Source organism: Maylandia zebra, linkage group LG10 (genome assembly GCF_041146795.1).
Source record: "Maylandia zebra isolate NMK-2024a linkage group LG10, Mzebra_GT3a, whole genome shotgun sequence".
NCBI lineage: Eukaryota > Metazoa > Chordata > Actinopteri > Cichliformes > Cichlidae > Maylandia > Maylandia zebra.
This window is the reverse complement of record NC_135176.1, coordinates 20,428,170-20,440,402: the sequence shown is the minus strand read 5'-3', so window position 1 is coordinate 20,440,402 and position 12,233 is coordinate 20,428,170. Positions and strand designations below refer to the sequence as shown.

At 42.6% G+C, this 12,233-nt stretch overlaps 1 protein-coding gene across 5 annotated transcripts in view; it reads left to right on the top strand.

The window, feature by feature from the left end:
- Positions 1 to 1,981: 1,981 nt before the first annotated feature.
- Positions 1,982 to 12,233, top strand: part of LOC101471849 (phosphatidylinositol-binding clathrin assembly protein) — a 29,893-nt gene continuing 19,641 nt past the window's right edge. For 4 of the 5 annotated variants that reach the window (XM_076889330.1, XM_012918883.5, XM_012918882.5 and 1 more), the window contains exons 1-2: positions 1,983 to 2,941; positions 9,092 to 9,234. In XM_076889330.1, the coding sequence (XP_076745445.1) occupies positions 2,812 to 2,941; positions 9,092 to 9,234 (273 nt within the window). In that variant the 5' untranslated portion in view covers positions 1,983 to 2,811. Of the gene's footprint in view, positions 2,942 to 9,091; positions 9,235 to 12,233 lie in introns of all 5 variants that reach the window. The other variant, XM_012918881.5, reaches the window with a different exon arrangement.

The following is a 12,233-nucleotide window of genomic DNA, read 5'->3' as shown; positions in this document are numbered from 1 at the left end:
GTCTGCACCCTCTGTGGACCAGACTATGTGTCTGACATGTACTTCTGCATATGTTTTAAATGATGATCATTCAGGATTTTTGCCTCAACTACATGTCACTTAAATCAACACTCCTTCAAATGAACAATAATACTGAAAGAATTATCCAATTATTCTGTAGCTATTCATATAATGCATTTAGCTTTACTTTAAAGCAACGTTTCTCTTCCTACAGCTGCATGCTTCTGAGGATTTACAGTTGTTCTCTTGATGTCATTCTGAAATGAATAATCTTTAGGTTCTAGTTTGTTGGCAGGGAAAATTTGAGGTTGTTACTTTGCATTTTAAGGAAATGTTGATCAATATGTTTCAGTATTTTAGGCATTTTTTATACCAAGGTAAATAACTGAGCAGCAGATTAACTTTAAGATTGTGTATTTGTTGTACGGCTGTAGTCAAACGTTTACATTCAGCAATCATGGGCATGAATGTCATGGTAATTTGGGACTTTTAATGATTTCTTTGACCTGTTCTGTCCATGGTACAATGATTATGCAAGCATCCTCTACCAGACACTTTTGGTAGCCGTCAACGAGCTTCTGGCATAACTCTGGCGAGATATTTGACCACTCTTCTTGACAGAATTTGCAGACCTCGTTTAAATTGCTTGTTTTCCTGGCACAGGACTGGTCCATAGATTTTCTATTGGTGTGAGGTCGGGGCTTTGGGAAAGTCATTCAAGAAGGGATCATTGTCCTCAATTTGAAGCTGATCATTGTGATCATGTTGGAAAATTCGGAGGTAGCTCCCCTTCTCCATTAAACCATCCACTTTGCACAGTGTACCTGTACCACTGGCAGCTAAGCAGCCCCAGAGAATTATGCTACCACCACCAGCTTGACAGCTGGTGCATTGTTCTTAGGTTTGAAATCCTCACCTCCTTTACTCCTCCAAACATACCTCTTTGTCATTGTGACCAAATAGCTCAACCTTGGTCTCCTCTGACCATCAAACTTTTTTCCAGAGGACGTTTGATTTGTCCATGTGAGCAGCTGAAAATTCAAATAGAGCTTGAAGGTGTAATTTTGGAGCAGGCACTTGCCTTGCTTGGTGCCTTCTCAGTCCAGTGATGTAAAACACACTTCACTGTGGACTGCGGCACTGCTGTTCCACAAGTTTCCAGCTCACAGTAAGCTTGCTAGTTCCTGGTTGAGGGTGACAGTTTGTGTCTTCTTCCAGATCCTGGCAAAGTGGAGATGGTGACACATAAAAACAACTTTTACTTATGTACAGTAGTTTGAACCAATGATTTTTGAATCCACAGAAATTAAAATAAATTGACAAAACAGGGACAGAGGTTCCTGCAGGGTTTAAATTTTAGCAGTGTGAATATTTTGTGGTCTAGAGAATATCTTCTAAAGCTTTCTGGATAACACAAGGAAATATGTTTTAAGCTATTTAAGTAATACCCTCCTGTGAGTTATTTTACCATTATGAGAACACTGTTTCATTCCAGGAACTACATTTCACTGTAACGGTGAAAAGATATTAAAGCAAAAACGATTACTTAAAGCCCCCTCATAGTATTAAGTTAAAAACTGGAGGTGGAATATTGGTGGGGAATTATTTACAATAAACGTCACCATCTGGTTTTCCTGGGATTTAAAAGCACAAACTAAAACACACGGGGTCAGAGGCACCTTTTCATAGGAGGTGTTACAGGAATAAAACATCTTTTTGTGTGTTGTTATTATTAGTGGTTTTTCCTCACTATGTGTCTACATTTCATTGGACAGCAGATAATCAGCGCGAGTTTGCACATCACACTCTTGTGCTGTCCGTATGCACTAAGGTGATAAACCAGCTGATGCCTTTCTCTCCTTGAAAAGCCTTCTGCTTTAAGATGCCCTCCCCGGACTCGAGAAGTGGTCCAATCGCCCTCGTTTCTCAGTCACCTGATTCATGTGCTGCCATTTTACACACAAGTTTGACTGACAAAATAAATAAATAAATCAGAATTGGCCTATCGGAAACCTCAGCAGAGAAATACACCCTTTTGTAAAGAAGATTAAAAAGACTGGGGATAAAAATCACAGCGGCTGAGGTTTCATGCAGCCAGCGCGGGGTGCTGTGTGCGAATCAGAGAGGCGCTTGCAGTCGGATCTGTGCACACGTTCAGAGGCGATACCGGGTGAAGAAGGAAAAGGGGAGGGAAAGGACAATGCTACAGCCCGTGTCTTTGAAAAATTAGTCTTCAGTCATGGTGATGCCGCATAGATTTCATAATCATCGCCGGCCGTCTTTCTATCACTGACATTGCTTTTTTGTGATTCAGCGCTCTGGCACGGACTCTGCGCCGGCATTTCACCCTCAGCAGCGTCTATTTCAGGGATACTGTAGATTATATTAATACACTGACCAGCTTTGGATGCAGGCCGCTCTGACAGGCTACACCGATTTTCTTCTTTTTTACAAGCAGGTTGATTATTTCTGCAGCTGGGCCACCCTGTTGCCCTGCGCTGGATTTTTGGATGCTTCTCTGGATGTGTGACCGTTTAACGCTTTATTTGGCCGCCGCATGAATTCTCCCACCGGATCCTGGTCCGTGTACGCTGCTGTCCTCCACCACCACCACCTGCTCCTCCTCTTCTCCCTCCTCTGGCCGATTCTCACAGAGGGCACTACCCTCCTCCTCCTCCTCTTCCCTGCCGCTAAAGACATTTTGATCGTCCTCCCCGGTTCCCCCCACCCGGACTCGACCATCACTCCTCCGCCTGCCTCCTCATCCTCCTCCTCCACCACCACCACCGCCGCCTCCTCCTCCTCCGTAACATGTCGGGACAGTCTTTGACCGACCGGATCGCCGCCGCACAGCACAGCATGACCGGGTCTGCCATCAGCAAAGCCGTCTGCAAGGCCACGACGCACGAAGTCAGCGGACCCAAGAAGAAACACCTTGACTGTAGGTTAAGCATACCATCACTGCTTACTGTATAGATAGGCAGCCTGCCTGCATGCATGCATCAAGCGACCAGCATCTTTTTCCTCACAAAGGGTAGCTTGTATAAACAGCATTACGCTCCCCCCTCCCACCACCTCTCTCTCTCTCTCATCCGGCCCGCTTATGTTCACAGCTTCTTTAATTAGGCACCGTTACATTCCATTAGATTAAAACGTGATTTACGCAGCCGAGCGCACACAGGCTCCACCACTGACCATCAGAGCAAGCGGAGATCTTCTTCGTCTCTCTTTTTTTTAAATATAAGGCGAGAGGGGGGCAAGCCAGGCATTATCTGTGCATGTCATTCAGGGGAAATAGGCCACTCTGGTATAAGCTAATCATATTGCAACCAGTGTAGGCCTATCCATTATTAATGCCACTATCAGGAGCAGCAGCAGCACTGCTGGAGACTCTTCAGTACAGAATGTGCGTTATTGTGCAACATTTTTCTGCCATGCATTCTCGCTGATAAACGCGCTGCTGGTCAGTCCTAAAGGTGCTGAGGACCCTGTCAATGTTTTAGGAAGAGCAGTGCACTTTTTCCACTCCCCAGCTAATTGTCTATGCAATCAGTAGCAATGATGCACACAGTGATAAAGAGGATTTCTCACATGTGGATTGCATCAGTGATTATTAGGTGGCTGTTAGGTTAGGTGGCTTTTCTGCCTCACTATAATTACTTGACATGATCAATAGAGAGCATGGGTGATCAATGGCACTGCCAGTCACACTCACATGCAGGCAGACAGACAGCAAGACAGCGAATCTGGAGGAAATGTGGATAAATCAGTCAGAGAGAGACCATGAGGCAAGTGGCCAAACAGCCAGTCATCCAGCTACACACCCACCCACCCAGTCAGTCGGTCGCCTGGCAAGTTTGGCAGTGGATTGGTCAGTCATGTCCACAGCAGAGGGTATCATTGTGGATTTTGGGCTCCCTTACAAGATATGCCACCAGGCATTTCAGTGTAATATATCTAAAGAGGGCTGCCTCACTAAAAAAAAAAAAAAAGAAGAAGAAGAAGCAGGAAACACCCAGTGGGGGCTCAGAAGCAGGTTTCTCTGAGCATTTACGATGAAGGAGCCCTTTTGTGACTCTAGAGCAGGGGTGGGCAATTCCAGGCCTCGAGGGCCGGTGTCCTGCAGGTTTTAGATCTCACCTTGGGTCAGCACACCTGAATCACATGATTAGTTCGTTACCAGGCCTCTGGAGAACTTCAAGACATGTTGAGGAGCTAATTTAGCCATTTAAATCAGCTGTGTTGGTTCAAGGACACATCTAAAACCTGCAGGGACACTGGCCCTCGAGGCCTGGAGTTGCCCACCCCTGCTCTAGAGTAATTCCTGCTGCTTTGATTTCATATTAATCTTACCTCGATGGTGGCAGGCGCTCAGTGTTAATTATTAAGTTTTTTAGAGGCTGATGTTTTACGCTATACACAGTTTCACACATCCTTGGAAAAATAAGTAGAAGAGAATCAAACCTACTGTAGGCTCCACGTTCAGTATCGCCGCAAGTGCATCAACAGACTGGCACCGGTGCTCGTTTGTTATTGTGCTCGCCGCAGACGCCCCAGTTTTATGAGAACATTGGACTCCTGCAGATATTAAACGACAGAAGGTCATCCACCTTCAGCGCCTGCCACGAGTGGGTGTATCTCAGAAACTAGTAAATGTCACTTAACTCAAGGGTGAGAGCAGAAAATCTTAAAATAGAACCGGAGCATTTACATGACAAATGTCCATCTGTCAAGTGGATTATAAAACAGTTTTTGTCACGACTCACAAGGGCAGAGAAGTTTCTCTCAGAGTCGGTCAGTTTATTCTGGTGAAGGTGGTTTATTTTCCTTTTCCACATTGATACGACTCCTTTGTAGATTTGATTCACTCTCATGGATGTGTGAATCACATTTTTTAGTTAAATAAGCAATTTTGTACTGAAGCCATTCAGATGCAGCTGTTCTAATAGATGCCGCAATAAAATACTTTCTATTTCCAGCTAGAGAGCCTCTCTAAGCCAACATCCAGCACTCTCTCTCATCCGCATTAGGGCACACTTTTAAGGTTAAGGAGGCGATCCAGGAAGGAAGTGTGTTTGTCATCAGGCGGTCAGTGGGCCTGAGCCTTAATTTGACTGAGAGGACCTTGGTGGGGAAGTGAATAAAGAATGCAAAGAAAAGGCAGTGAACACAACTGCTCTCAAGGAGCTTCTGATGAGTCAGCTGTACAGGACTGCGTGCAATCACAGGTCTCTTTGTTCAACCATCAATGCATCTGAGACTCTTTTCTAACCGAACCTGCGTGGTAAACTCAGGTTATGAGAAAACGGCGGACATTTGGTTTGTATTTTCAGATAATGCAAAGCTTATTATAAAAGCTCTCTGCATGGAGGACACGAGCGAGTGGAGCAAACTCGGTGTGGCTAAAAGAATACAGAGCTGCCGGGAAGAAACTGTTCAGATTGGAAAGAAAGAATCTGTTAAAATAATCTGAGGTTAGTTTGATAAGCAGAGTTAAAATACACTCTAGTTGTTATTGAGCCACCACAGCAGGCACAGCATAGAATAAATGCTACGCACAATAAATCTATTCAGAGTGACCAAACCCAGGCCTCCTTTTTTTCCCCCCCTCTTACGGGGTCATGACCTTGCCGCTGTGGTAGGTGACTTCAGTGGCAAATGTTCATCTTTGATGACCCACAGCAAATAATGAGCATGACACACACACAAACACAGGGTAATGACATAGTAGAAGAGTAATCAGGCTAAAAATTACCTTCTGCCCCCAGAGCACAGTCAGCAGTGGTATTCACTGTATGATTTCTTTGCTTGTGCGTCACTGCTGAAATGCTGTAGCCGTCACGTTGTAGATTTATTCAAAAAGAAGCTAATTGTGTCGAGAATAATTATCTGCCTTTTTTGCTCCGATGTTCTTCGCTTTTGGCCTCTCGGCTGGATTCAGTGAAAGGCAGCAGCGAGAAAGAGGAAGAAGTGACGACAGATGAGCAAAAATACAACGGATGACGGGGCTCAGCCGCACAGGCGGTCAAACAGAAGAGTAATATACATGAATCCCCCCCCTCCCCGCCACGCACACACATGCTTACTCTGACATCTTGTAGTTCAATTACACGCTCTGAATGATATTCACTTTTTTTTTTCTTTTTTAACGCCAAGGCTTTAAAACACATGGGAGGGAAAAAAAAGTTTTTATTGCATTTTAAAGTAAATCTCTCTTTATGAGCTCAAATCCCTTCAGTCATGCATACTTTAAAACTCTGCTCTTACATTTGATCCTAACCAGTATTACAGGTGTCTTAAATTTAGCGCCGTGTTGTCGTGTAATCGTGGAAACCTTTGCACGCTTGCAGCATAAATCTCACTTCTTTTTGTGTTCTTTATCTGCATTTTTTTTTCCTGTGTGGATTTCGGCTTATCGATAATCCCAGCTGGCAATCGTGCAATCAATACTTCATCATCATCATTGTCATCATCATCACATCCCTCTGGCTATTTGCACAGCCACACATCGATGGTTAAATCCCAGCTGATGAATTGTCACCCAAAGGAACAAATAGATTGGGACATGGAAATGTAGTAATTACCCTACTAAAAGTTAAATATCTCTAAACCTCCAGTGAATTAGTTAGTGGTTACTCACAGGCAGTGTAAAACTGAACACCTTTTGACCTTGTCTGCTGTTTAGTTACAGCTTGATATAGATGTTTGGGTTTTTTTTATATTTATTTATTTCTGAATTTCCTAGGATCATCCTTCAAGCTCTGCTTTTGAGCTCAGCTACCTCTAAATATGAGGCAAATATGTGGTTATTTTTCCACTCTGTTGCCTCATCTTACATCGTTTTTATTCAAGTGTCACATAAAACTACTAGAAGCTCTAGTCCTTGCAGTTTAAAAGCCCATGAACATAAAAGCAAACATACAGGGTTTCAGAGAAATGGTCCTAATTTAGACATGGAATGCAAGAGGCACACATTAAGGATTTTAAAGGAGGAATTGAGGATTTTATTGTTGCGTATATATACATATATCTATTCAATATGCGTTAGTTTGGGAATTGTTTCTTGTGCCAATTTTATTGCTTCCTGTGCATGTTACATTTTCTGCTTTCAGATGTAGGGAGTGGACAGACCTTTGGCTTATATTTGGCCCTAAAGCAGGAGACCAAATGTCATGACATTAATGCAGCAGAGTTGAGAGTCTGACAGTCTTGGCTGCGTTCGTAATTCATTGTAGGCCAAGCTGGATGAGGTGACAACCTATAATCAATACTTTTACACTTATTATTGGCTGTGCTGTTCCTGCTGAGGCTTTTGCAGTCGAAACTAAAATAAAATAAGACCAAGCTGAGTTGGATCGAAACATCAGCTGCCGCTGGTCGCTGTTGCTTAGGGTGTGTTTCGACATGCAGTCAATGGTTAATCAGGGTGCGAACCGGGACTCTTTGGTATCCAGCGTTTCAGTGGCTGCAGAAAACCTCATCAAGCTTTCAAAACAAAACACTGATAACCTCTGATCCTGCAAAAAAAAAAGAAAGAAAAAAAGAAGCAGATCTCAGAAACCAAACAGCTTTCTCAGTATCTCAGCACACAGATGCTCCCCCGTCTGCCTGTGACTACACTGGTTTTCTCTGATTGCACAAGGGACTCTTTAATTTAGTTCCTTTCATTATAATTGTGCGACACACTTTTGTTGCTGGTGTCTTGTTACCAAATTCAAGTGAAACCGCGGATCGTCCTGATTTCACACTTCTCATCTCATCTGGTAACATTTTAGATTCATTTCTTCTGTCTGTTTATCACTTTTGGTCCCAGTGTGTGTTTTACCAGGATTAGCTGAGACCCTGTTACCAGCTGGCCTTTAAGCAGCCTGCACAATCTCACTTTTAACAGCATCACTGAGAATTTGATGCAGATTGTTTATCCAGGAAAAAAATCTCCAGCTTGCTGATAAATGTCACTGAGCAAATAGCATGAGCTATATATTATGAATGCACTCTGTATAGTGTGTTTATAAAAAAAGGTTTTTTTACTGTAGAAATGCCCCAAGTCAAGATAAGAAAATCTGTCCCTGAAGATTTTAACAACCTTTCGTTTACAGTAATTGAACATTTCAGAATCACATAAGTGGATCTGTAGGCTATGCAGTCTGTAATGCACTGTGTAAAACATGTTTGCACCATTTTACTAGAAGCCTGCAAGTCTTTGTGCTTCAACAGATGCCAAACATACTTTGCATTTTGCTTCTGAGCCCAGTTCCTTAAAGAATGTAGGGCAACATTCCTGCAACCCATCCCAGCAACACTTCTTATCTCTATTTAATTATTTTTGTTGTATCTACAAGACTGAGCACAAACAAAAACCCCACTCCTCTGTTTCCCTGCCAGTTCTCAGATGTGAACACGCACATGCGAGCACACACTCGACCTGTCGTTTGCCAGACCTTTGAGTCTGACATACAGCACCGAGCTGTTTTTCCCCCTTTTTTAAAACGTGTTCCACATTTGCTTTAAACGGCCAATTTACATTCTAGATGCGACTCTCGGATGTTAACTGTTGGGAGGGTGGGGGTCATCTGTTTTAGTCCATCATCGCTAACAAAGATGCTCGGGAAGAAAACTCACAGTCAATATTCATCATCACTCCATTCATCTGACAGTTTTTTTTTTTAGTTTTTTTTTCCTAAATAAAATATGTGTCGCTTAAGTTCATTACGCGGGAATGGAATCGACCTTGCAATGTACCTTTCCATCTTCTGAGTTGATATTTTATTGATATTTTTGTAGAGGAGGCTGGCAGCGTTGCTGAATTACAGTCTCAGATGTGCATTTGGAGATACATCCATCTATAGAGACTATATCATTCATCGATATCATTAATCCATCATTTGTTCATTGAGGCGAGATAAATGCACCGGTCAATATGACTTCAGTCTGTGTGATTGTTCACTCCATCAGCAACTGTTGCTTTTATTCACAATGACTTACAGTAAGTGAACAGGCGGGGTTGGAGTTTATTTGTGTGTTCCTTCACCTTGCTTTCACACTTTTCTCCAGATTGTTTCATGGGTCATCTTTTTTTTGTCTCCTCCAGACCTGATCCACTGCACCAATGAGCTGAACGTCAGCATCCCCCACCTGGCAGACACACTGCTGGAGCGCACAACTAGCAACAGCTGGATTGTGGTTTTTAAAGCGCTCATCACCACACACCACCTCATGATGTACGGCAATGAGGTGAGTCAACCCGCATCGACGTATGGATGCCCGGGGAAATTCGGAGGATGTCTGTCCCCTCTGATCTTGTGACAACAGGAAAATTATTTGTCATCCTGACAAAAAACGCTTGTTTTAAAGAGATCTAAAACGCACTATGGTGCTTCTAAAATGATCCGTCTCACTGTTTTTTTGAGGTCAACATTTCCTGAGTGGTGGGACGTGACTTGAAAGGCCAAAATGACTCTGCCGAAGCTCTAAATAAAAATGTAGAAAAGCTTATTCATCTATTTATCAGTATTGCTCTTCCAATAGAAAAAGGCACCAAATAACCTCTCATTACCAGTGACTCCTGTGTGTGTTATCAATTAACTACACAAATTGTCACTAGGCAGCAAAAGATGACGATCAAACCATTTCCTGTACAGTCTAATACTCTGTGAATGAGCACGAGAGAGACTCTGAGCTTGCTGGTGTTTTGATCGATCCTAAATACTTTGTAGAGATTTCTCTCCAACGCACCCTCAGTGAGATTCTTTGAAACCGTGTCTTCCATGTGTCCAGCAAGGACAGATGAAATACTCGGCTGACATTTCAATGGCCAGTATGACAAATCGCAGTGCTCCACTGCGCACCCTGCGAGAGCAGCGACCAAAAAACATCAAACATGTTAAAAGATGAGCTTCTGAGACTAGATAGAAGTGCCGTGGCAACGATTACTCCGGGGACGATGACCCTTTCAGAGCATGTGAGCAACAAAGCTTTCAGTGACATGAGCAGTGACATGATGTTTTAAAAATTTGTCAGGGTTGTTTAAATTGGGCGTTTTTAGCCTGGCTTTTTCCTCACTGGTTTTCACCCTGGCCAGAAAGACTGCGTGTTTACAGGCCTCTGAATTGGCATCAAAGCTTGCTTAACGTGATCTGATCCTTTTAAAAAGTGGATGCTGGAATGGGTTTTGCTGCAAATGGGATATCAGTTAAGGAAAGAAGGGGTTGTTTTGTATTGGTAGTGAGGGCAGATTGTGAACGCTAGATCAAGGAAAAGTCGTATGAATCAGCTCTTAATGTTAAAACACCACAGCGAGCTGACTGACCTGATCCACCCTGGCAACCACGACTCAAATAAACCAAACAAATACATGTAGCTTTTTCCAGAGGCTGCCTTTTTTCTCCATTGAGCTCTTAATTGTCTGCCTGCTTTCAGTTGTTACAGGAAAGTTAATCTGCTTCTTTTCCCCCTGGGTAACTCAACCTAGACAAACTACATCAAGCCTGGACATGTTTATGAATGCTGATACAGTTTTCAAGGATGTCAGTGTGTCTGTTTCATACAGTTTCAGGAAGATTATTTCACTGTTTCCTTCTTGGCTGTGAAATTAGTAAAAGGCAAAAAAAAAAGTAGGGCAAGAGCTTTCAAATAAAGACGGGGCAAACGGTCAGTGAAACAAGTAAGAAAGTGAGTTACACAGCGATAGCTAATATACCCAAGTTTGGTAACACTGGCTACTATAAGATGCTAGTCAAACCCGTAGACTGTATATTAGACTTTGTTGTAGACACAGTGATGTCACCCACTGGCTTTAATGTTTGCCGTTTTCAATTTATAGCACCAAATCACAACAACTGTGGCTTCAAGGTGATTTTTTATTGTAAGGTCAAGACCCTACAATAATGCAAAGACAACAGGAAAAAAAACCCAACAATAATATGATGCGACAGCGGGAAGAAAAAACTTCCTTTTAACAGGAAGAAACCTTGACAGAACCAGGCTCAGCGAGAGGCGGCCATCTACTGCGACCGGTTAGGGGTGAGGGGAGGAAGACAGGACAAAGACACACTGTGGAAGAGAGCCAGAGATGAATAATAACTGATGATTAAATGGTGGTGTAATTTTTGCAGCCTTAAATCTGCTTTTGTGTTGCAGATGTTGTGTTTTTTTTTTAGATCAGATGCAACTTTGAACAAGCGCCAATTGCTAAGTTAGCAGCTAATGCTGACTAGCTTAGAATTTGGCCATGTGCAGGTTAGAGAGTGCACTGCTGATAGCAACCACTGGTTACTAATGAGAAATGTGTTATCCCTGACCATTTGGTGAGCAGTTGCTGGAGATTGTTAGTTGAAATTTGGAGCAAAGAGGTATACAGGGGTTATGAACGCTTTGGGCAACAAGCGTTGGGCATTGACAGCAATTTACACTATATCTATAAACACTCGACAATTACTCACTGAGTGGTGGAGAAGCCTTAAAGCATAGCAGTAAAATATGTGCAAAATATATGGGCAAATGTTGAAGCCTGCTAGCAAACAAAGCAATCACAAGAAGGTTTTTGGTGCAGCACCACGAGGTGGCTGTAGCTCAGAAGGTAGAACAAGATAATTGAAAGGTTGGTGGTTCAATCTCTGGCAGCTCCAGTGTTAGCTAGAAAGCACTTAGGTGCAGAAAAAAAGTCCTTTTATTAATGGATGAATAAAGCATATTGTATAAAGTGCTTGGAGTGCTCCAGTACAGTAGAAAAGCCCTCTATAAGGACCAGTCCTTTTAGCATTTACCCTCTATGCAAACCACTTGCCAACTGCTCAGGGAATACGGTTTTCCTAGACCTGCATGACTGAGGCCTTAGCAAAGTGCATACACAAAATGCCAGGCCTGTGGTGCTTTTTCAAATTCTTCTTCCGAGTTTCCGTGGTGACATGAACAAAAGTCTGTCACAGATACAAACTTTGGTGACCTTTAAATTACGTACGAGCAACGTATGTGGATTGAGACATGTGAAACAAACACAAATGGAGAATATAACGTCACATTTGCAGGGAGGTGGTGAATATGAAAATCAAAAGAATCGTGATTTATAATAAATCTTTTAAAAAAACATATAGATGCTAAAAATCGCTGCACGTGTGACGATGTTTGTGCAAGGTTTCATTCATATATAATTATAGGTAGGGTAGATACACAAATATATACATATGCTATGATCTTTACAGTAAGATGCCACAGATATTCTAATTATTGATAAC